Source organism: Engystomops pustulosus, chromosome 9, assembly GCF_040894005.1.
Source record: "Engystomops pustulosus chromosome 9, aEngPut4.maternal, whole genome shotgun sequence".
Taxonomy (NCBI): Eukaryota; Metazoa; Chordata; class Amphibia; order Anura; family Leptodactylidae; genus Engystomops; species Engystomops pustulosus.
In genome coordinates this window covers 103,495,765-103,521,625 of record NC_092419.1, presented here as the reverse complement: position 1 = coordinate 103,521,625, position 25,861 = coordinate 103,495,765, and the positions used below count along the sequence as shown (strand labels likewise).

Here is a 25,861-nt window from a genome sequence, read left to right as displayed (position 1 = left end):
AGTAGTTATATTCTTGTACATAGGGGCAGTATTATAGTAGTTATATTCTTGTACATAGGGGCAGTATTATAGTAGTTGTATTCCTGTACATAGGGGGCAGTATTATAGTAGTTGTATTCCTGTACATAGGGGGCAGTATTATAGTAGTTGTATTCCTGTACATAGGGGGCAGTATTATAGTAGTTGTATTCCTGTACATAGGGGGCAGTATTATAGTAGTTGTATTCCTGTACATAGGGGGCAGTATTATAGTAGTTGTATTCCTGTACATAGGGGGCAGTATTATAGTAGTTGTATTCCTGTACATAGGGGGCAGTATTATAGTAGTTGTATTCCTGTACATAGGGGGCAGTATTATAGTAGTTGTATTCCTGTACATAGGGGGCAGTATTATAGTAGTTGTATTCCTGTACATAGGGGGCAGTATTATAGTAGTTGTATTCCTGTACATAGGGGGCAGTATTATAGTAGTTGTATTCCTGTACATAGGGGGCAGTATTATAGTAGTTGTATTCCTGTACATAGGGGGCAGTATTATAGTAGTTGTATTCCTGTACATAGGGGGCAGTATTATAGTAGTTGTATTCCTGTACATAGGGGGCAGTATTATAGTAGTTGTATTCCTGTACATAGGGGGCAGTATTATAGTAGTTGTATTCCTGTACATAGGGGGCAGTATTATAGTAGTTGTATTCCTGTACATAGGGGGCAGTATTATAGTAGTTGTATTCCTGTACATAGGGGGCAGTATTATAGTAGTTGTATTCCTGTACATAGGGGGCAGTATTATAGTAGTTGTATTCCTGTACATAGGGGGCAGTATTATAGTAGTTGTATTCCTGTACATAGGGGGCAGTATTATAGTAGTTGTATTCCTGTACATAGGGGGCAGTATTATAGTAGTTGTATTCCTGTACATAGGGGGCAGTATTATAGTAGTTGTATTCCTGTACATAGGGGGCAGTATTATAGTAGTTGTATTCCTGTACATAGGGGGCAGTATTATAGTAGTTGTATTCCTGTACATAGGGGGCAGTATTATAGTAGTTGTATTCCTGTACATAGGGGGCAGTATTATAGTAGTTGTATTCCTGTACATAGGGGGCAGTATTATAGTAGTTGTATTCCTGTACATAGGGGGCAGTATTATAGTAGTTGTATTCCTGTACATAGGGGGCAGTATTATAGTAGTTGTATTCCTGTACATAGGGGGCAGTATTATAGTAGTTGTATTCCTGTACATAGGGGGCAGTATTATAGTAGTTGTATTCCTGTACATAGGGGGCAGTATTATAGTAGTTGTATTCCTGTACATAGGGGGCAGTATTATAGTAGTTGTATTCCTGTACATAGGGGGCAGTATTATAGTAGTTGTATTCCTGTACATAGGGGGCAGTATTATAGTAGTTGTATTCCTGTACATAGGGGGCAGTATTATAGTAGTTGTATTCCTGTACATAGGGGGCAGTATTATAGTAGTTGTATTCCTGTACATAGGGGGCAGTATTATAGTAGTTGTATTCCTGTACATAGGGGGCAGTATTATAGTAGTTGTATTCCTGTACATAGGGGGCAGTATTATAGTAGTTGTATTCCTGTACATAGGGGGCAGTATTATAGTAGTTGTATTCCTGTACATAGGGGGCAGTATTATAGTAGTTGTATTCCTGTACATAGGGGGCAGTATTATAGTAGTTGTATTCCTGTACATAGGGGGCAGTATTATAGTAGTTGTATTCCTGTACATAGGGGGCAGTATTATAGTAGTTGTATTCCTGTACATAGGGGGCAGTATTATAGTAGTTGTATTCCTGTACATAGGGGGCAGTATTATAGTAGTTGTATTCCTGTACATAGGGGGCAGTATTATAGTAGTTGTATTCCTGTACATAGGGGGCAGTATTATAGTAGTTGTATTCCTGTACATAGGGGGCAGTATTATAGTAGTTGTATTCCTGTACATAGGGGGCAGTATTATAGTAGTTGTATTCCTGTACATAGGGGGCAGTATTATAGTAGTTGTATTCCTGTACATAGGGGGCAGTATTATAGTAGTTATATTCCTGTACATAGGGGGCAGTATTATAGTAGTTATATTCCTGTACATAGGGGGCAGTATTATAGCAGTTATATTCCTGTACATAGGGGGCAGTATTATAGCAGTTATATTCCTGTACATAGGGGGCAGTATTATAGCAGTTATATTCTTGCACATAGGGGGCAGTATTATAGCAGTTATATTCCTGTACATGGGGGGCAGTATTATAGTAGTTATATTCCTGTACATAGGGGGGCAGTATTATAGCAGTTATATTCCTGTACATAGGGGGCAGTATTATAGTAGTTATATTCCTGTACATAGGGGGCAGTATTATAGTAGTTATATTCTTGTACATAGGGGGCAGTATTATAGTAGTTATATTCTTGTACATAGGGGGCAGTATTATAGCAGTTATATTCTTGTACATAGGGGGCAGTATTATAGTAGCTATATTCCTGTACATAGGGAGCAGTATTATAGTAGTTATATTCCTGTACATAGGGGGCAGTATTATAGTAGTTATATTCTTGTACATAGGGGGCAGTATTATAGCAGTTATATTCTTGTACATAGGGGGCAGTATTATAGTAGCTATATTCCTGTACATAGGGGGCAGTATTATAGTAGTTATATTCTTGTACATAGGGGGCAGTATTATAGTAGTTATATTCTTGTATATAGCGGGCAGTATTATAGTAGTTATATTCCTGTATATAGCGGGCAGTATTATAGTAGTTATATTCCTGTACATAGAGGGCAGTATTATAGTAGTTATATTCTGGTACATAGGGGGCAGTATGTAACCTGACTGTATAATGTACATATATGACTAGGTGCACTTTCTTCTCATACAGTGTATACTATTATACACAGCCTTTACCACATTTTGTCATTAAACATTTTTATAAATTAAAGTTTTTTTTGTTTTCTAAAAAAAAATAAAATACAGATTGCAGAGATTTTTTTAAGAAAAAGTACATTTTATTGACCAAAGAAGATGGTGTGGGATCCCTTGGTAGCACCTATGGTCAGCTCCCACCACTCAGGATAGGACCATCAGGCAGCGCTGGGAGTTTGTTACTGCTTTGTGCGGCTGCTTTGGACAAGTCTCCTCCTCTCCCGCTGTATTGCAGTGTTTGTATCTGGCAGGTCCACCCTATTAATACTAATATGGACACAGAATGGAGCATACAACATAACAGTGAGGGTGCGACATGTGCACCACTGCATAAAGGGTTACATGACAAGCTTTCTCCGAGCCCCTTCTTATGAGGAGTGGAGCAGGATATTCACACTAGATGAGCTGCACGTCACCCCTAGGTGGTCGCTTTGGGATTGTTACTTAGTAGGGTATGAAAGGGATGTCATTGAGCCCCTATAGGTAGATACTGTACTCAGATATCCGTATTTTTCAGACTATAATGTGCACAAAAAATCCTATGAATTTTCTCAGAAATCAAAGGTGCACCTTATAGTCCAGTGCGCCTTATTCATGAACTGTACTTACAGACAACAGCTGCCCTGAACTGTGCACAGGTCTGCCCCCTGCTGGTCATTCATCCTTAGGGTGATGTCACACATGGCGTTTTTAGTTAGTGTGTTTTCAGATTGTAAAAAACTCATGCGCTTTTGTCAGGTTTTCCAAATTTACACAATTAAAAATGCCACGTGTGATATCACCCTTATAGTCCGGTGCGCTTTATATATGAACCTAGACGTTTTAGCAGGCAGTTATTGATGGTGCTTCTTTTAGTCCAAAAACTATGATCCATCAGCAAGCAAGATCCATCAATCCTGTGACACTGTGTGTCACTTGTAAAAACATGACTTATCCTGTCCTGACCCGGAGTTACATCCTGTATTATTATACATTATGTACATGTATGTACACAGTGACTGCACCAGCAGCAGAATAGTGAGCTGTATTCAGGATACGTACATGTACAGAATTTTACAATTTTTTAGTCTCATTAAAAAGAATTAGAGTTTGTGCTACATAAAAACCCTACACTGTGGTATTGATGTCACTCTTGTCCTAGAAGCGGCCATAAAAATGTGATAAACAGAGGTGGATCTCGCTGCCGGCAATGAAGTTTAGTGTAGAGACAGGACTCCGGCCACACGTTCTGCCCATCGGTCTTGGATAGGTGGACTATCATTTATACAATGTGAGAATACTGCGCCCCAGGATAAGATACAAGAGGTCTCTGATCACCATCTACGAGCTCCATTAAGATGGTCACCACACAATCTATACAAAAAGTTTACAGAAACCTTGGTTTGATACAAAGCCCATCTACTTAGATCGAAAAGTCCCCTCCCCCGCTCAGCGCTCCATGTGTGTCCTCAGGTCCGTAGTGACGGGGTCGTGCTGAATGGTTTGGTGTAACATGAGAGCCAGGAGGCCGGCTCGATTAGTCATGGCCATGCGGACATTGCGTTCCTGCTCAAACAGTTCGTCCAGCTTGTACCACTGCAAAACAGAGAAGGACAGAGCACTGAGTGACGGCGGCCTGAACGGGCACAGGAGAGCGCCATCATGTGGATGGAGTCTGGAAGACAATATTCCCCATCTATAGGGGTCTGATTGGTGGTTGAGGACACTTCCCCTTGCTACCAGAAACTAAGAACACATTCACACGCTGCAGGTGAGATGCACTTTCAATGCAATCCAAAGGCAGTGGGAAGGGGTTTGGCCTGATCAGATGCTTTTACACTGAACGTTATGATTTGCTACCTAACATGTAAACAACAAAACTCATGGTCACAAGCGTTTCAGTGTAAACTTCTCCCTGCTGCCTTTAAATTGAGTTTCAAAACTAGTTTTATGGAATAGACACTAATCTAGAGTAGTCATCCATACTAGGAGGCAGGGGCCACCTTTGGTGTCCTGATCAGTGGTGGAGCAGGACAGCGCCACAGACCGGGTAATGGCAGGAATTGGTATTGCAATATGGCTCCAATTCAGTTAAGGGTGATCTTTGTGATCAGAAGCGCAACTTATAGTTTGGCTCTAGAAAATTATCAGGTGGTTCAACACCTTCTTTCCTGCACTTTCCAGCCAGTCACCTCTTTGTATAATGGCTGAGAAAGAGGATACAGACACATATGGTGCAGCCTCACTCCAGGCCACTACTAAGTGTATGGCGCTGTACTGCTCCAGAGCAAAGGAGCCAAGAGTCATCCACCGCCAATATAATACAAGCATTTTTATCCCTTAAACCATTTTAGTTTTCATGAGATCTGAAACTTGCTAAAGACATCTTACAAATGTAGTGGCGGGAGAGTTATGTCCTGTAGTAACTCCACCTCATCTCCCCGACATCATTTGCATATTAGTGGGTACATTTTGGCTTTGATGGACACATAACATTTGTATGTAGGATACACCATGATATTTTGTGATTATCTTGTAGAACAGACGAGGGACGTACCACACGAACACGTTCCAAGTCAACCTCAGCGCGACGCAGCTTCTCCCAGCAGTAATGGCGGTTACACTTTCTTTTTGGGACCCTGCAGAATTCACCGGTCAGTTCAAAGACATCCTTCACGATGGGGCACCCACACACCTCATCTGCTGGGACCTGGGACAGGGAGCACAGAAGTCCATGTGTACAGTGAATGCTTACCAAGCAGTAGCCAGATACACAAGGCACGTGCCGGCTTACCTTGGGGTCTCGGGAATGCTCTGGACACAGCACCTGGAGACGTTTGCAGTAGGTTTTGCTCTGTGGGTTGTAGACGTCACAGAAGAGACGAGTTGCTCTGGAAAGGAAATGATTCCATGAGAAGCAGCAGATGACATGAGACATAGTGCCGAAGGATTTATGTACAGCAAGACTGAAGATACAGCACCTTGCAAAAGTATTCAGCCCCCTTTAACTTTTCTACCTTTTGTCACATTTCAGGCTCCAAATTGTAAATTTTTTGGGAAGAATCAACAACAAGTGGGACACCATTGTGAAGTGGAATAAAATTTATTGCATATTTTAAACTTTTGTAAGAGAAAAAAAAAACTGAAAAGTGGGACATGCAATATTATTTGGCCTCTTTGCTTTCTTTGCTGCAGCAAACTCCCTCCAGAAGTTCAGTCTCTGATCTCTGAATGATCCAATGTCGTCCTAAATGACTGATGATAAATATAATCCCCCTGTGTGTTACCAGGTCCCCATATAAATCCACCTGCTCTGTGATAGTCTCAGGGTTCTGCATCATGAAGGAACATGCCTGGCAGGTCCTGATGCTGCTGTGGTGAGGTTTAAAGCCGGATTTGGATACAAAAATATTTCACAAACTATAAACATCTCAAGCAGCCGTGTGCAAGTGTCATATTGTAATGGAAGAAGTATCAGACCATGCAAATCTACCAAGACCCGACCGTCCCCCTAAACTTTCATTTCACACAAGGAGAAGAGTGATCAGAGATGCAGCCAAGAGGCTCATGATCCCTCTGGATGAACTGCAGAGATCTACAGCTGAGGTGGGAGAGTCGGTCCATAGGACAACAATCAGTCACTGCACAAATCTGCCCTTTATGGAAGAGTGGCAAGAAGAAGCCATTTCTCATAGATATCCATAAAAAGTCTTGGTTAAAGTTTGGGAGACACCAACATGTGGAAGAAGGTTCTCTGGTCAGATGAAACCAAGATCTGAAACCAAACAATATGTTTGGTGTTAAAAGCAACACACCCCATTCCCCACTGTCACATATGGTGGGGGCAGCATCATGATTGGGGCTTTTCTTCAGCAGAGACAAAGAAGATGGATGGAGCCAAACCCCGGACCATTCTGGAAGAAAACCTGTTGGAGTCAGCAAAAGACCTGAGACTGGGACGGAGATTTATCTTCCAACAAGACAATGATCCCAAACATAAAGCAAAATCTACAACGGAAGGTTCACAAATAAACGTATTGAGGTATTAGAACGGCCGAGACAGTCCAGATCTGAATCCAATTGAGAACCTGTGGAAAGAGCTGGAAACTGCTTCTCACAGACGCTTCATCCAACCTCCCTGAGCTCCGGCTGTTCTCCAAGGAAAAATTTCAGTCTCTCGATGTGCAAAACTGATGAGACCTGAGGGGTCCCATAATATTGCACTCCCCACTTTTCAGTTTATCGTTTTGTACAGTTTAAAACAGCCAAGAAATTTTGTTGCACTTCACAATTGTGCCCAGTTTTATTATTTTATGTTTGAAGCCTGAAATGTGTCAAAAGGGCCAAATAATTTTGCAAGGCGCTGTATTTAGGATGAGGTTTCAGATTTGGGGGCATTTGGATCGATGAAGGAAAAAAAAAAAAATAATAATAACCAAATGGATCATTTTTGCGACCAAGAGCCCCCCAGAACCGCTCATCTCTGGTCACTGGGCTCTGGTGTAACAAAGATGTTTCTAAGAATATCACAGACATATATGGCAACAGACCGATATAGAAAGAAATCTTACATATCAGGAGAAGAGCAGAGGATGCACAACCTACCCTTCAATTCTGGTTGGGTACATGGATCCGAATGAGGTCTGACTTTCATACTGGGAAGCAAAAAGGAAATTTGTATGTGAGAAACACACATAAATCATTAATCAGGCAGTTATTATGGACAATTTCTACCCACAGTGACAAACCTTGGCATAACAGCGCTCCATGTGCCTCAAAGCCACTTTAGGGTTAATCGGATGGCCACAAGACACACAGAAGATCTGGAGGTCGGTATCATCGCTGTCCCCATCGTTGGTCTGTCACGGGAATATAAACACATGCCCTTTACCAAAGATGAACACACAGGAGCGTGCACCCCGTCCCCAGACCCGGCGACCCTCACACCTCTTCATCCTCCCGGATGTGCTGCTGTTTGGCTTTGGTGATTAGGGCTTCCAGCTCATGAAAGCGTCGCTCCATCTCCTGCAGTTTGGTGCGCGCCTGCTGCTGCTCCCGTCTGATGCGTTCAAGTAACTTCTTGCCTTGCTCCTCAGCAACACAAGGACTCTGCTGCCACTGCTGGATGCGCTGAGGAAGGATCTCGTAGATGCGACTGTATGAGACAAGAAATGAAAGCCCTGAAGATTGGCAGAACCAATGTAGTGCCAAGGGGAAGACCTAAGGAAGTATTCCTATGTTATAAAGTAATGGCAGAACATTAGGCTATAGGGATGGGGATCTGTCCTCTAGAACCCTCAAAAGTATGAAGGTGCCGCAGGGCTGATTCAGCAATGTGGCCCCTTCACCGTTTTTCCATGCACAGATGCATGCTTGCCCACCAGTGAATGGGGCATTCTGCAGGTCCCTGACCTGGAGCAAAGCTGTGAAGTAAGAGACAGGATCATGAAGTAGAGGCAAAGCCCCAATGGAAGTGATGGATATCCTAGCAATATACCATCACTTTATGGGGAATGGAATAGGGAGGAAGTCTAGGCTGCGGCACTTACTTGGCAGCCAATTTCATGCCACAGTCATCTGAGCAGTACTTAGAGCCGGCCCGAGCAGGCTGCACGCAGCTGGGCCCCAAGCACTGGCGAAGGGAGGAGTAGTCCCGGTTCTCCATGCGTTCTGAGTGCTTGGCTTTGTCCTTGTGTCTCTGCTTTTGTTTGTGTCTCTTATATTTATCATCCTTCTGCAAGAGACATAGCAATACATATGAGAGATGCACAAGGTGAGTAGGGGGCTGGATGTGCAGAATCATGTAGAAGAAGGTAAAAGAGTCCAATCTATTCAGTTACCTTCTTCTCAGACTTCTTCTCCCGCCTCTTCACATGCTTGACCTTGACAGCTCTTTTCCTCAGAACAGAGTCCAGAAATGGTGCGTCATCTGTGTCACTGAGCCAAGGCTACAGAAGGCAGAAGGATGGTTAAGACAGAACTGGACCACACCCACCTCCATTGTCCTCACCGCTGCTTACTTACTAGGTTCTGGTCATCAAAAGCTCCTCCAGCACAGAGCTCCTGGTACAGTTCTGGATCCAGAGGAAGCTCGTCATCAGACAGCGAGCCGGCCAGGCTGGGGGGTTCTGGCGTGTCCCTGTACACCGACATCTCGTCATCCTTCACACGGAGCATTTTCTGAACAAAATTAACCATAAGCAATGATAATATAATGTAATGGTCAGCGCTGTCAGGCTGGACCACAGCACTTAACAGATAAGCTGCTGCAATCAGTGTTGACACCGACTGCAGCAGTTAGAGGCGGGTGTCAGTGGGTGTTATACAGCTGCTGACAGCATATGAGCTCTCTCCATACACCCCACACAGCACCACAACGTTATAGTACATCGTTGTGTGCAAAGAGGTTTAAAGATCTGTCATAATTTATTGGAAAAAAAAACACGCATTTCTGTGTTGACTGCCCTGTAATTAGAAGGGTTCAAGTCTTAGTAGGATCATGGTGAGGATATACCAGTGAGATCCAACTGCAGCACATCAGGGGCAGCTTTTCCACCATATAAAGTTATGGGATAACACTAGGATATAGCATCACTTTATGATCAGTGTCTGTTCATTCAGCCTTGTAGCCGATCCCTGCACAATCCGCTGTACAGTGAGCATCACAGTCATTCAAGTAAAGAGTCACCACAGCCCCCTACAGGAAAAAACTCCCCCTGTTCAGAAGGATTGAGGAGGATCATATACTGATGGCGTATCCTTTCCGTGGATTGGACATCCTAACAATATGCCACCATATCATATAGGAAGGAAACTCCCTTTTTAATGATTATTACAACCATAAACTGCATTAGAATCGGTTACAATATTCCACTAAGAATTGGTGAAATTACATGAGTAGCTCCTTCTTACCCTTGCCCTGACTTGACACTGTCGGAGACGGCATTTTTGGCGAATCTTGTTAGGACCCCCAAACTTCTTCATGTCCCTGCAGAAGTCGCACTGCCCACAGTCCTCTGTGCGGCTACAGGACTCACACTCCCCACACATACGAGCCGACCGCTTGATCTGTGGAGAGGAGGACATGGAAGTCACACAATGCTGCTTTCTGCCCACTTTTTATTATTGAGACTTAAAGGAGTTTTCCAGCATTTTTAAAATTACCCAAGGAGAAGCTATGAAAAAAACACACATTTCCTTAAAAACATCTTCAAGGTCCTCAAACCAGTAAGTAATGACACATCATCCAATCATCTACATGACCACCTACCTGGCCGCGGTGAGCAGAGGGACGTTTAGCAGGAGAGGAAGTTTCATAGACCTTTGTGTTTCCTGAACAAGTTTAGCACCAAACGGCCCCCGCCCTGTACTACAGAACATACGACTTGTACCATACCTTGCCGCTGCTGCTGGTGCTGTTCCTCCTCCTATCGTTCCTTTGTGGTTCCTCATTCTCCTCCCTGTCCGTTTCTTTCTCCCGATCCTTGGATTTCTTGTGTCGATACTTGATCTCCAGGTGAGGATATTTCTCTAAATGGTAAAAGCAAACAGAAACTTGATCTCTCAAATCGTTTAAAGGAAAACTACCATTTGGAAACGACTTTTTTCAGTAGCTCCAGAGGTAGATAGGCCACATGTGGCTCATCTGTGGACATCTTTAATCATTCCTTAGCTAGCTGCCAATTATGTTATAAACTTTGTGTTTTTATGCAAACTAGATTCCGAGTCTACTTGGGGCCTGGGGTAGCCTCCGTAGGTGGGACACACATCTACCGCTGGAACTATTGAAAAAAAGTAGTTTCCAGATGGAAGAGTTCCTTTAAGTTGAATTGCTAATTTTCTCACCTAACGGATTCCATACATGATCTGTACAAAAGTGACATACAATACATATAAATTACGAAATTAAATAAAATAATGATAAAAAGTACATATGTTACTTTTGTAGGCTTAATAGAAGCTTTTAAGCCATATATTGCGTTGCGTTAACACATATCTATGACCAGTTTCACAAACGCTGTGAGTTCACACTGACGGTTCATAAATCGCAGCGTTATTTCATTGATAAGGGGTTATTGAATACAAGGAACACATGTTGCATATATGCTTATTTCAGTTCATAAAAATCACCACTATTTCATATTACTATTTAGCTTTGGCGAATATTGATATTGTTCCTTATGATGACACAAGTAGAAGCATAAAATGTGGCCTTGTTACTCATGAACCGTACGGCTCTTCATTTCCTATGTTTTTCCTTCAGTGTCCTATTCTTTCTATTGCGCATGCGTGGAACCAGTATACCTATTAGTTGTTTCGGAGCTCCATTTCCTTCTATACTCGGTTCCTTTTAATGAGAATGTAAACCAAACAGTCCTCTCAGTTTATATTAGGGGCATCATTTTGTTTTTTCTTCGGTATTAGTCCTTTGGATATTATGCCGAGGATAATATATAACGGAGAAAGATGGATAGAGCAGCTGTTCACATGTGCCCAATGTAGAGACGCAGTCAATTAAGTCGCTAAACGTTTTTCGGAGATTCTCCCTCCTGTTTCAGTACCTGACTTTTGATATCTGTTTCCGTCTCTTTATACCATCTCCCGGTGAAAAGGAAAAACTGTAAAGAAAATCTGCACCGGACTCGTCCATCACGTCATTTCTAATGCACTTTCCACAGAAACGTCTCCAGTTAGTCACATACTGAGTATGTATTTTATGTTTAATGTATGTAACTTCTTTAAAAAACAGTCTTCTTTCCATTTCTAGACGTCTGACATTATGCAAAATGTACAATCTAGCTACAATATACTACTGTGTGCTACATAGGTGCATTAACACCATTATTCATGAAGATGTGGCGTTGCACAGAGGTAGCAGTATAACCCAATATGTACAGTATACACAGATATAATGTTTGGTTTCGTATAAATTCAGAAAAGGTAGTAAGTTTGATAGAACTTTAGACTAATAAGGAATTTAAGGATTTTTTCATAGACTTTCTGAGGTTAGATGAGTTGGACGGAGTGTGGGTCTGCACGCTGGAATACAGCTTGATGCATACCCTCAGTCCACAGAAAATATGATGTGCTCAATTCACAGAAAATATACAACATAATCTAACGTATTTCACAAAAATCTCTGCATTCAAACCCTTTGGAATAATTGTTTGGAATTCAAAGATTTTTTTTGATTCCGCTCTGGAGATTTTTGTGACATAATCAGCACCCGCCAGTCTTTCGGTACTGTATGTAGTGCACAAAATTTCTATGTTTTTGGATCTCTGTGTTTACAGTAATGCAGGGATAAAGAATGGGTAACAAAGCTGCTTTAATATTTCTAATATGTTCTCTCATTCTTTCAAAGGTCTATATGTTCGTCCTATGACGTGATGGACGAGTCTGGTGCAGATTTTCTTATAGTTTTCACCGGGAGATGGTATAAAGAGACGGAAACAGATATCAAAAGTCAGGTACTGAAACAGGAGGGAGAACATTCTGAATTGACTACGTCTCTACATTGGGCACATGTGAACAGCTGCTCTACGCGTCTTTCTCTGTTATATATTATCCTCGGCATAATATCCAAAGGGCTAATACCAAAAGAAAAAACAAAAATGATGCCTCTAATATAAACTGAGTACTGTTTGGCTTACATTCTCATTAAAAGGAACACAGAGTATAGAAGGAAACGGAGCTCCGAAACAACTAAAAAGTATACTGGTTCCACGCATGCGCAATAGAAAGGATACAATGCCAAAGGAGAAACAACGGTAATGAAGTGCTGTACGGTTCGTGAGTAACAAGGCCACATTTTATGCTTCTACTTGTGTCATCATAAGGAACAATATCAATATTCGCCAAAGCTAAATAGTAATATGAAATAGTGGTGATTTTTATGACCTGAAATAAGCATATATGCAACATGTGTTCCTTGTATTCAATAACCCCTTATCAATGAAATAACGCTGCGATTTATGAACTGTCAGTGTGAACATACAGCGTTTGAGACTGGTCATAGATATACAGATATATGTATATAACGCAACGCAATATATGGCTTACAAGCTTCTATTAAGCCTACAAAAATAGCATATGTACTTTTTATCATTATTTTATTTAATTTTGTAAATTATATGTATTGTATGTCATTTTTATATATCTGTTTCATATAACATTTTTACATATTAGTGTGAAATAAAATACAATATTGTATGTTATAAAAACTGTAGATTCTACTTCATAAAACAGTAATAGGGTGTGCTGAACATTGGTGCTCTGGACACTAAAAATGTCCTATTTTACCTCTTGTACTATGAAGCAAACACTAAATTCAACAGAATATTCAGGGAGCTTCATTCTTAAAAATCAGTAAATACTTTCCCTAATTTGTGGCTAAGAATAAGTGTCGTTTATGGGGAAACCCCTTCAAGATAATTATACACTTAGATGGCCACCAGCTTTGACATCCATTGTTTCAACACTCACTCCCCCACAAACATCTGCCATGTGGGAAAATCAGACTATATGTAAAAGAAAGGTGACCAGCCCTTTGAAATATCATAATGTCTGGGCTGAAATTCATTGAATGTGTCTGTTCACCTTTATATCCATGTGCAGTGACCACAGCCCGTGGCTACAATTTTACTGTTCCCACATAAACATTGGTGCTCACCTCGACACTGCATACAGTACCACTCCCGGATAGCCTTGGCCATTTTCTCAGTGATATTGATACAGTGTCCATGGAACCATTCATTGCAGTGATCACAGCCGCTAAAAACATAAAAGAAAACATCATTAAATGTCAGATTTCACAAAGAGACCTGGGCGCCCACTGATACAGAGTACAAGGGTCAGAGTCTTCGCATCTAGCAAGATAAATGAAGGTATAAAGTATAGTGACCCACCATTCTAAAGATCAAAGTTTGGATTAATCCACCTCACTGCGTCCAACTTACATCATAAAGCAGTTGATGTCCGGCTTCCGACAAATGCAGTACACCGGCGCATTCTCTCCATTCTCGGTCTCGCCAAGTCCTGCCATGTCAGGGTCGGAATATTCACTTTCCTGTAAACAAACATATTAACGGATTCAGTTTCTTATTCAGAGATTTTGGACAAACACTAGGGGGCACTATGTTATGTGCAAGCGGTACCACAATGAGTGTCCACCTAAAAAAATCACTACCTTTGTTGTCCCCATGTCAACAGAGGCCTATTAGTGGCTGAAGTGGGTTCCATGACTTCCCAAAACTTCCAGCCGGGCACAGTGCACAAAACCAGAAGTTTTTTTTTTTTTTTTTAAGCTGCATGCATGACCTATCATTCCACCCCATTCTCTAGATTGCTGCGGGTCCCCGAAGTCAGAACCCCTCTAATCTGTTAATTACCTATAGGGGTATAACTTGCAAAGTCAGTTCAAGCCCTTGACTTTGTCCTGGTCACGTGATAACACAGCTGCATGCCCTCCTAGGGTATGTCCTCACACATTCACTATCCTAAGTGCACTTCCTACAGCAGGAAACCAAAGCTGACCCTCAGATCTCTGCTGCGGATGTAAATGTCATTTCAAGGTTCCATTTTCTGCACTTTTCTACCCAGAATAAATGACAGGTGACGCATTTACACTGTGACATCACATAAAATGTATGGAATAAGCGTATGGTCTATTCTGATGGTTATTACTCACAGCTAATAAATAATAAATGTAAAGACTGTGCAAAAAAATCTAATCTATGCATCTGCTGTCATTTCTATGAGAGTCTTGTGGTTGTAGGGCACCGCAGTCACGTGACCAGGGCACATGCACAGCCTCTGAATGTAAACAACGAGGTTTCCTTTCACTGACAGCAAGCAGAGGTTGTGAAGGCAGGAGAGGCGAGTACAGGCACTGCACACACTGCAGCCGGGAGGTCAGGTGACATGAGCCATTGGCCACACACAAAGACATGCAGCTGCGGGATAATGGCCGCACCTAGAGACGCCCCGCACACACACAGGGAGCCAGGAGAGGCCTCTGCTGGGGCCACGCACACAACATACCACAGGAAAGCCACACACTACACTCCGGGGTTGTTGTTGTCTTACCATACCCTCCACTTCCGGTCTTCTGTCTCCGCGGCAACCAACGCGACTTCCGTTTCCGGGTCATATCTGGTGACGTCACTAGTGGGCAACACAGTATATACACACGATGGAGGCGTCGTGTTATACTGATGTGTTACGTCATTAGAAATGTCAGCTCTCTACAGAGGCAAACATGGACCTAGAGCTCAAAAAACTATCGCCAAAACTACAACGTCCTGCAAAGCTGGGCAGTCCCAAGCCTGCAATGCATGCTGGGAGTTGTAGTTTTAGCTGAGCTGGTGAGGTTGTGGCGCAGTGGTGTTATAGACAGATAGGGATCATTAGAAGAACCTGTATTATATAGAAATATACTAATTAGGTGGTGCAAGCTATTTGGAGGGGTAGGCCAAGTTTGGGAGCAAACTCACCCCTTTCACACGAGGGGTGATGCCACACGTCACGTTTTTGGACCGTTTTGAAGCATGCGTTTTTAGTCTGCTTTTAAAACGCACACTTTTTTGAATGTTTACTGTGTCTTTGGCTGGTTTTAATCTGTGTCAGAGCTGCCTACACTTCTCCAAATGAAGATAAACAGGTTCAAAGCAGCCAAACGTAGGGTAAACATTCAAAAACGCATATGGGCTGAAAACACATGGTTTATAACGGCCTACTCGGGACATTCACATGTTCAGGTTTTCAGATGCAGTATCAGTGAAAAGAGCTTCTCATCCTTTTTCACTCCATTTGGACATTGAAAACTGCATCTGTAAAACAACATGTGGAGCTGACCTGATATGGAGGTCCTGGCCGCCTTTAAGAAGGGAATGGCATGATATGAAGGAGCTATATCATGCCTTGTGGAGTGGAGACAGACGTGACACTTGGTGCAGAGGAAGACAACTGCTTACCCCGGAAACTAATGACTTGTGCATAGTCTTATTGATTAGAATGATTGCTTGCACCATGGCTACTGGGCATCAGACTGTGGCAGCCATACTGCCCTGTTTTACATCTCAACCCCTTTAAAACCCGTCCCCCACAAGCGTGTGTGTGATCTGATCAAACTTCTCTGCGCAATTTCCTGGACTGAAGCAGGAATCACTGAACTGAAGGCATTGGCCGAGTTGTATTCTTTGATTCTAGGTTCCTTCTGGTCAAAATTGCTTGTGAGGATAGACCTTACGGCAGGGTGTGCGTCATCATTGTGGTCACCTAAGTGAGAGCTTTACTTTCTTCTTACTGCGACAAATGCTACATCATTGTGGATAAGATTATTCCAGGGCCACATTCTTTATAATGGTAGCGAACCCTATCAGCTACACTTTGTATTACATAGCTGCCCAGCATGGTTAACCTTGTTGACAGTCTTACAGCATGGGGGTCTGAATAAGGCTACATTCCAATCTGGTTTTGGCACACATTCGGCTTGTGCACCAGGAATGCTCAAAACATATACTGACAGGTAAGAGCATCTTTTTTGCCTCCATCTGACCTGCAGGAAACTACGGATGGAAACATGCAGCAGTCTGCACCATATCATGTGGCTAGAAAGCAATGTATATCCTCGGAGGAGGCCATAATAGCCTAGGGCAGTGATGGCGAACCTTTTAGAGACCGAGTGCCCAGACTACAACCAAAACCCACTGATTTATCACAAAGTGCCAATATAAGCAGTTATTTATTGAATTGTTGAGCACAGTAGATCATAAATTGAATAACAGCATGCAATGTCAATCAGCTTCCTCTAAAGCCAGTAGGATCATGTCATGTATCAAAAGTGGAATGGACTCTCGTGATAGGGATGTAATATTACCACTATACAAGGCACTGGTTCGGCCACACCTGGAATATGCTGTCCAGTTCTGGGCACCGGTCCATAAAAAGGATGCCCTGGAGCTGGAGAGGGTTCAACGTAGAGCCACAAAAATGATAAGGGGTATGGAGGGTCCTGGTTATGAGGAAAGATTAAAACAACTAGATTTATTTAGTCTGGAAAAGAGACGACTACGAGGGGACATGATTAATTCATACAAATATATGAATGGTCCATACAAAAAATATGGTGGTAAGTTGTTTCAGATTAAATCAAATCAAAAGACGAGGGGGCACTGTCTCCGTTTGGAGAAACCAAGGTTTAATCACCGAAAACGACAGGGCTTTTTTACTATGAGAACTGTCAATCTGTGGAATAGCCTGCCTCAGGCGCTGGTCACAGCAGGGACAGCAGAGAGCTTCAAGAAGGGTCTAGATGCCTTTTTACACCTAAATAACATTGATTGATACGCTATATAGGATTGTTTCCCCTAAATCTCTTCCTCATCCAATCCCTACCCTTCCTTGGTTGAACTTGATGGACAAGTGTCTTTTTTCAACCGTACAAACTATGAAACTTTCTATCATAACTGCCTCCTGAGGACACCAATACAATTGAAAGCAGGAGGGCAAATCCGGGCTACCACTGTAGCTTCTCTTCAGGGTCCCGATGTACAGGAAGAGTCGTGGGGACAGCAGGAGGACCTTCAAAAATAATCCGGACCTCTCCACACTTTTATTTCCCCTTTTCCTCCAGTTTTCCAAGCTGCCACGACTGAGTTGCCACACTATTAGGACATATGAGCTACTCCCTTGGCGATTAAAGGGTTAAACTAGCACTGAGATTAGTAAATCTTTACTTGTGTGGAACTGCAGTTAGATTCTTTGAGTCCTGTCTGGTGAACTCTGTGCTGAGCTTGAGTGCCACCTTTGGCACCCGTGCCATAGGTTCGCCACCACTGGCCTAGGGGGATGGATGCCAGACAGTTGCATCCATCCCCGGCCTCCGCTGAGGAATCACTGTGGGTGCATTACCAGTGATGTAACTTATTTATTAGGACGGTTACGTCACTCAGGAGACACCTGGAACATTGGCAGCAGGCAGGGATTAGTTCACCCCTCCTCACCTTTCAAAAGGGAGAAGCCAAACTGGAGGACAGTGGGATAAGTTCATGTCTTCCGTTCTAAGAATATGCCTGGAATCCTCCTGATGTATCCTTACAACTAACAATCAGGATGTGAATGTAGCCTAAACCTCTGGTACCGCTGTTGTACTGCCACATACAGCAGATTTTCCCAGAACACCACCCATGCCATACCAAATGTGTGGTGTGCAACTATATACAAGGGCAGAATTACCAATAACACAACCCATGCAATTGTTTGGGGCTTCATACTGACATCCTCAGGATATCAATACAATTTACAGCTATGGCAGAGTAATAGACGTACATTATCAAGAGCCATAAAATCTCAAACCACCCCCTATCAATATAAAATTCAATGTCCTTATTGATGGTGCCGGTATACCCTGATCATTCCTGCCAAATCCGTGAGCAATAAGTGGCACCATAGTACTCGTCCATATCCCAAGCATTGTGAGGGTTTGCTATGGCCACGTGTTCTCCTGTCTTCGCGCTGTATATCCGCTATATGGAGACACAGGAGGGGGATGATCACTCACTCTACATGGCTTTGGTTGAGCTGAGATTCCTGTGTGAATCTGGCAGTGAGAGGGTCCGTCTCTGGTTTAGCGTCCCCTCGGGCTCGGCCACAAACAGTGATTGAAGTCGTGACATGAATAATTCATCCTCGTACATCGCTGCAGGCACTAAGTGGCGGATTTACATCATTCATTCTCACACCACAGTAATCAATGGAAAAAGTTCTAGAGGTATCCCATAGCGGCCTCCATGTGTTCCTGGAGAGTGTCCTTCTGGAGAGCGTCCAGAGAACATTACTTACCTTACTATTAGACCACCTATATGATCAGAGCAGGTGCTGGAGGCAACCCATAGCCGCCTCTGTTGTGTCCTCCTGTCATCCCAGCAACATGAAGACTGCTTTAACGTCCGGAGAAAATGAGGATAGAAGACAGGAGGAGAACATTACTTACCTTACTATTAGACTACCTATATCACCAGACCTAGTACTGGAGATGCCCGCCTGCCTATGCCTTTTGCTCTGGCAAATATTTGCCCCTGGTACAACTGGTTATACAAGGGGCAGAAATCTAACTTATTTATCATTATGTCTATTGAAGAAATTATGAGCGGCCTAGGGGTACATTGAAAGCTAAGGTTAGAGATGTAGAAGGTCATATGCTGCAAAGTGTGCCTACGGCAGAGGTTTTGTATGATACCAGGGGAAAAACCCACTAGAGCCAAGCCCCCCATAACATGCATAATTTGTAATGCTGCCCCGTACATACTAATTACTGGGGTCTTCTTCTGTGCCCCTCAGTCACCAGGGGCTATGTCCTACTACGACTTCTTCACCCCTCCAGCCAGTGGCGTAACAAGAAGCTGATGGGCCCCAGAGAAAGGTCTGTGCCAGGCCCCCAACTATAATGTATGGTTTATAGTACTAGTCTTCTCATGGGCCCAGTAGCAACTGCACCCCCTCAGGTTACGTCCCTGCCTCTAGCTATGCCCCTGCCCGCATCCTTGTCCTTCAGCCAGGATTACCACCATGAATGCCACTGACCATACAGATAAAATACTTCATAGGTGTAATGGAAATCTTTAGAGAATTTTTGTAAGAGATGATTTTTAGGAATTTTCTCCATGGACCGTGCGATAAATTTTCTGGGAAATGGGATATTTGTCGGCTTGGCTATGGCATGGTGTGGCACCTGATGTGGGGGGCCGCTTCCTGTTGTGTTGTGTGATGTTTTCTTTTCCATCCTCACTATCCCGCTCATCTCTGCTCATCTCTCCCCCTCCCTCTGCTCAGGATACGGTGACGCCAGCAAAAAAAGCTTTTTAACACCATCCATCGTATAATGATGAGAGAGAATAAGACAGAGTGTGAATACTAACACAGGGAGCGCCGAGCCATGAGATAGTGAGGCCGGAGCAACCACATCCTACAGAGGTGAGGACCTGCCATGCAGGGAGCGTTGTGTGTAGTGACCGGAGGGGACGGTGTGCGTGTGTAGTGACTGGAGGGGGCGGTGTGTGTGTGTAGTGACCGGAGGGGACGGTGTGTGTGTAGTGACCGGAGGGGACGGTGTGTGTGTAGTGACCGGAGGGGACGGTGTGCGTGTGTAGTGAGCGGAGGGGACGGTGTGTGTGTGTGTAGTGACCAGAGGGGGACGGTGTGTGTGTGTAGTGACCGGAGGGGGGCGGTGTGTGTGTGTAGTGACCGGAGGGGACGGTGTGTGTGTAGTGACCGGAGGGGACGGTGTGCGTGTGTAGTGACTGGAGGGGACGGTGTGCGTGTAGTGACTGGAGGGGATGGTGTGCGTGTAGTGACCGGAGGGGACGGTGTGCGTGTAGTGACCGGAGGGGGACGGTGTGTGTGTAGTGACCGGAGGGGGACGGTGTGTGTGTGTAGTGACCGGAGGGGGGCGGTGTGTGTGTGTAGTGACCGGAGGGGACGGTGTGTGTGTAGTGACCGGAGGGGACGGTGTGTGTGTAGTGACCGGAGGGGACGGTGTGCGTGTGTAGTGAGCGGAGGGGACGGTGTGTGTGTGTGTAGTGACCGGAGGGGGACGGTGTGTGTGTAGTGACCGGAGGGGGGCGGTGTGTGTGTGTAGTGACCGGAGGGGACGGTGTGTGTGTAGTGACCGGAGGGGACGGTGTGTGTGTGTAGTGACCGGAGGGGACGGTGTGTGTGTGTAGTGACCGGAGGGGGACGGTGTGTGTGTGTGTAGTGACCGGGGGGGACGGTGTGTGTGTAGTGACCGGAAGGGACGGTGTGTGTGTGTAGTGACCGGAAGGGACAGTGTGTGTGTGTAGTGACCGGAAGGGACAGTGTGTGTGTGTAGTGACGGGAAGGGACGGTGTGTGTGTGTAGTGACCGGAGGGGACGGTGTGTGTGTGTAGTGACCGGAGGGGACGGTGTGTGTGTGTAGTGACAGGAGGGGGCGGTGTGTGTAGTGACCGGAAGGGACGGTGTGTGTGTGTAGTGACAGGAAGGGACGGTGTGTGTGTGTAGTGACCAGAGGGGACAGTGTGTGTGTAGTGATTGGAGGGGACGGTGTGTGTGTGTAGTGACCGGAGGGGACGGTGTGTGTGTGTAGTGACCGGAGGGGGCGGTGTGTGTGTGTAGTGACCGGAGGGGACGGTGTGTGTGTGTAGTGACCGGAGGGGATGGCGTGTAATGATGTGTATTTGCTTCTTCTCTCAGGTGACACAAGATGGGTGATGAGTGTGGACCCAGCGGTGCTGTAGCATTAGTGAGAACATCAGAACGTCTTCCACCTGCAAAAAAATCAGCAAAAATCCACTTTGGGGAAATCATTGTTGACCATGGTACCTCACTTGTTGTCTTTGACCATGTAATCAGAGGTTCATTCATTAGCAGATCAGATAATGAGTATAATGACGGCAGCGGGGGAGGTGTCCTGGTTATATGTCAGAGGATTGCCGACATTACATAGAGAGCTGTCTGGGCTTTTAGTCCCTTATGTTCCTACTAAAAGCAAGCAGAGATGTGTGAATAGGTGGTAAGACATGGGTCGAGCACTATAACCCTATGAGTACTATATATTGTCTGTTCTCTTCTCTAGGAGACGTCCAGGCGGTGACGCAGCCTCCTCACCAGCAGGTTCACAGAGGAGCCGACATCTCCTGCAAGAAGCCGCCATCCTCCCGGAAGAGCAGCCAGGGGAGCAGCCGCAGGAGCAGCCGGGGGAGCAGCGTGCAGGGGCCCGTGCTGTCTGCCAGGCACATAGAGGAGGCGGCTGGGGATGGTGAGAGTTATGCTCCACCTGCAGCTGTAGTAATAGTCAATCACTTTTCTGTGACCATTATGTCACTAGATTTGCTTTCTTATTCTCTAAACTCCCTGGTGAGGCAGAGGGGCTTCTCACCTGATAATCCACCATCCTTACTCCTAGATGGTGGCAGGGACCCCTCTGCTTGTGCTGGTGTTCACTGTTTCCATATATGTCATGGTGTAAACCATCATAATGGGGCACATTAACTAAGGGTCCGTTGAACGTATTCTCGTCGGGTTTCCCGACTATTTCTGATTTGCGCTGAATTGCCCCGGGGTTTTTGGTGCACGCAATCAGATTTTGGCGCATCGGCGCCGGCTTTCATGCAACACAAATCGGGGGGCGTGGCTGTCGGACAACCTGACTAATTTGGACAAACCACAGAATGTAGAATAAAATTGTGTTGCAAGACAATGCACTTACATGCACCCGGAAGAAGAAGGTGAAGTCCAGGGACCTCAGCGGGAGAAGCGACACATGCAGGAAATTGGGTGCATGATCTTAGTGAATCGCGGCAGCTCCGAATCCTCGTCGGACATTCCGGATCGTCGACGTAAATGAGCCCCAATGTGTGGTCACTTTTTCAGTCCGTTAAAAACCGCATTCCAAGCTGAAGGTGTGAACGCAGCCTAATTGCGCTGCAGAGGGGGCTCATTAACTCCTCGCTTCCTCCTGGCTCCATGCCGCTTCTCTACTTGTCAGGAGATCTGTAATAATCAGATTCTGCAGCAGTGTCAGGTCGATGAGATATGTCCGCAGCTCAATATAAAATAATTGGATCTCGCTACACGTCAGCGGTAATTTATACTTACTGGCAGTGACAAGCAGCAGGTGGCCGAGGAGCAGGACCGTCCACTATCAGACAGGAACAGGCGCCCGAGCCATAGACAGACCCCCCCACCCCCCCAAATCACTGTCCGTAGCGAGTGACAGCAATCCAATGTTTCATGGAAACTGTAGCTTCATACACTTCCTATTATATATAGTGCCCGCCGTGTACAATCTCTGCCCCCCAATAAAGGGCTCATAAGCAACGTCTGTCATGTATTGTCCCATTTACTGCATCAGTATGTAGTGAGGGGCCCCATAACATTGTAAGGTGTGTAGTGGCCCCTGTCAGGTGAGTACACAGGGAAACTGCACCTTGTATAGACTTTCCAAATTTTTGATAAATTTTGGGCCAGTATATCCTTGTGACTGTACTTACCTCCGTGTGACTGTACCTACCTCTGTGTGACTGTACTTACCTCCGTGTGACTGTACCTACCTCTGTGTGACTGTACCTACCTCTGTGTGGCTGTACTTACCTCCGTGTGACTGTACCTACCTCTGTGTGACTGTACTTACCTCTGTGCTCCCAGACCACAGAGCGGAGATATCGCCATTCCTTTAAGCGCTGAACAGCTGCACAGCAGTCCGAACTCATATTCTATAACACAGACTGGGGGTCATTTACTAAGGGCCCGATTCGCGTTTTCCCCACGTGTTACCCAAATATTTCCGATTTGCGCCGATTTCCCCTGAATTGCCCCGGGATTTTGGCGCACGCAATCGGATTGTGGCGCATCAGCGCTGGCATGCATGCAACGGAAATTGGGGGGCGTGGACGAACGAAAACCCGCCGGATTCGGAAAAACCGCCGCATTTTTTTAAAAAATTGTGTCGCGAAAATTGCACTTACCTTCACTCGGCCCGGCTCGGTGTATTCCAGTGCGTTCCGATGCTCTTCAGCGCAGCAGCGCTACATGGTGGACGTCGGCGGAACTGCCTTAATAAATCCCGGCCGGACCCGAATCCAGCGCAGAGAACGCGCCGCTGGATCGCGAAAGGACCGGGTAAGTAAGTCTGCCCCAATGTGTCTGACGAAGGTCAATGTTTGACCGAAATGTTACACTTATCTGTGTGCCAAAAATAAACTATTATTTACTCAAGATCAACAATCAGTGTGACTGGATTCCATATCAGATGTACCTACACTGTGTGACTGTACTTACCTCTGTGTGACTGTACTTACCTCTGTGTGACTGTACTTTCTGGGAGGTCTCACCTGTTGTCTCCTCTGCCCGCAGTGTCGGACCTCACGGCCTCTCTGCTCCTTGCTTGTCTCTTCTGCCATTTCTCGGACTGTCTGCTCCTGCTCCCGGGGGCCTGCAGCACAGGGGGGCGCTGTCTCTGCTCCTCCAGCTGTGTCCCGGATCTGCCTGACCTGTGCTGCTGCCCCTCATCCTGCTGCACTAACCCCAGCTGTGAGTTCCTGGACCTGTGTCAGCACACGGCGGAGTGCCTGGAGCTGGCCATGGAGGTCTCTCAGCTCTGCTACCACTGACTGCCCCCAGTCACACTGCCCCCTGTCTCTGGAGCCGTATGATATCATGGCATGGTGTTTGTGGGGTCCTGGGAGATTAGGGGGCAGCACTGCATTATATGACACTGCGCCGCCCAGGTGGCGGTGTCTGGTACTGCAACTGCATAGGAAACTAGGAAGCTGATTTGCAGGCAATGTTTGCAGGGTCCTCATGATCAGCTGCGACTTAAACAGTTCCTCAGCTGGATCATGAAACTAGCGCCCGGTAATAATAATGCTTTATTTATACAGCGCACACAGATTACGCAGCGCTGTACAGAACTACCAAATCAGTCCCTGTCCCCAATGGGGCTCACAATCTAATCAACCTACCAGTGTGTTTTAGAGTGTGGGAGGAAACCGGAGGACCCTGAGGAAACCCACGCAAATACGGAGAGAACATTCAAACTCTTTGCAGATGTAACTGCACAATTAATCCTTGCCTTGTAGTTCTTTTATATGTAAAAGGGGCGGCCATACTCGTTAAAGGGGTTTTCTGCTACAGAAAATTACAACAGATCCCAGAGAGTTGTAATCTATGGTGAAACCTCAATCTAAGGGCGCGTTCACACGTTCAGTTTTTCAGATGCAGTTGTCTTTTTTTCCTTCCACTCCTGGTTTGGACATCGAAACTGCATCTGAAAAACTGAACGTGTGAACGGAGCCTAAGTGTTCAGTCTCGTTACCGTCCCCCCACAGGACAGATGAAGTATTACACTCATCTCCATGGGTTCTCTATGGAATGTCGGACCTTTGTCTTTCTCCCTGCAGACCGTTGCGCCCGCTGTCTCCTGGCCGTCCTGTTCTGTGAGGTTTCCATCGTGTGCTCCACGCTTCTGGGTTGTCTGAGCTGTGGGCTATGCAGTGACGGAGCCCTATGCGGGTCATTGTGCCCAGATGGGTTACTGTGTGCCCGGCTGTGGCCTTGTGACCCTGGTTGTGCCATTCTGGACGAGGGCTGCCGCTCATCAGACTGCCTGGACATCTGCCTGGAGTGCTGCTCCCTTTGCTTCCCCTCCTGAAGGAAGAAATGGGTGAAGCGGATGTGTGCAGGATACATACTATGCCAAATTCTTGTAGCTACATGCTAATAAATCTGCTCTGCCCAACGGGTACTTGTTGGTTTATGTTTCCGTCGCTCTATTTATACACCAGGGGGCAGCACTGTAATAACACTGTATGCAATAAGCGCCAGAGCTCCCTCCGGTGGCAGCTCCTGTACTGGTGACCTTGCTGACTCATGGGCACCGTTCTCACTATGTATTATTATGGCACAGGATGAGAAGGAGTTAAAGGGGTAATACAGAATAATGCTGGGAGGATGTGGTAATACAGCTCAGACACATTCACTTTAGAGTAGCCAGGCTGCTGTACCAGGAGCAACCTACAAAGAGGTGTGGCGCTGTTCTGGATCTCTGTGCTGCAGGTACCGCACTATCGGACCTCCCGGATCGTTGCTTGTTGCTGATTTTCCAGTGTATCTCTTATCATATAGTTTATAGCAATGGTTTCCTGTGTCCTGCTAGCTCACACAGTGGGAGTTGTAGTCCTATCCAACCATCACACCCATGCTTCCTGTTCCATCAATGGAAAGTTATTATACTGCCCCGCCCCTCACACTTCCAGCCCGGCTCGTAGGGGCTCATTTACTAAGGGTCCCGCACGCTTTTTAGTGTCTGCGCTGGGATTGTGGCGCGGCTGCGCTGGCCTCTATGCCACACAAATTAGGGGGTGTGCCTTCAGACGGACCGACTTATTCGGAGTTATCGCGGGATT

The 25,861-nt window shown here is 45.3% G+C and overlaps 2 protein-coding genes across 9 annotated transcripts; one reads left to right on the top strand and one right to left on the bottom strand.

Moving 5' to 3' along the window:
- Positions 1-3,000: 3,000 nt before the first annotated feature.
- Positions 3,001-15,145, bottom strand: CXXC1 (CXXC finger protein 1). 6 transcript variants are annotated; one of them, XM_072125082.1, is made up of 14 exons: positions 15,006-15,145; positions 13,877-13,986; positions 13,591-13,691; positions 10,315-10,448; positions 9,831-9,986; positions 8,943-9,098; positions 8,759-8,866; positions 8,468-8,652; positions 7,866-8,073; positions 7,667-7,777; positions 7,524-7,573; positions 5,713-5,809; positions 5,476-5,628; positions 3,001-4,514 (listed from the first exon to the last, which is right to left on the bottom strand). In XM_072125082.1, the coding sequence occupies exons 1-14, from the start codon at positions 15,006-15,008 to the stop codon at positions 4,368-4,370; spliced, it is 1,719 nt and encodes a 572-aa protein (XP_071981183.1). In that variant the 5' UTR covers positions 15,009-15,145; the 3' UTR covers positions 3,001-4,367. The 6 variants fall into 6 exon arrangements, with proteins under 6 accessions (XP_071981183.1, XP_071981185.1, XP_071981180.1 ...); XM_072125084.1 differs by having other exon boundaries at positions 15,011-15,113; XM_072125079.1 differs by having other exon boundaries at positions 14,961-15,009.
- LOC140077702 (myoD family inhibitor domain-containing protein-like) lies at positions 15,126-25,196 on the top strand. 3 transcript variants are annotated; one of them, XM_072125087.1, is made up of 6 exons: positions 15,126-15,283; positions 19,752-19,892; positions 21,150-21,274; positions 21,532-21,714; positions 23,811-23,987; positions 24,857-25,196. In XM_072125087.1, exons 3-6 carry the CDS (start codon positions 21,160-21,162, stop codon positions 25,105-25,107), a joined length of 726 nt encoding a protein of 241 aa, XP_071981188.1. In that variant the 5' UTR covers positions 15,126-15,283; positions 19,752-19,892; positions 21,150-21,159; the 3' UTR covers positions 25,108-25,196. The 3 variants fall into 3 exon arrangements, with proteins under 3 accessions (XP_071981188.1, XP_071981187.1, XP_071981189.1); XM_072125086.1 differs by lacking the exon at positions 15,126-15,283 and adding an exon at positions 15,647-16,446; XM_072125088.1 differs by lacking the exons at positions 15,126-15,283; positions 23,811-23,987 and adding an exon at positions 15,647-16,446.
- The last annotated feature ends 665 nt before the right edge of the window (positions 25,197-25,861 follow it).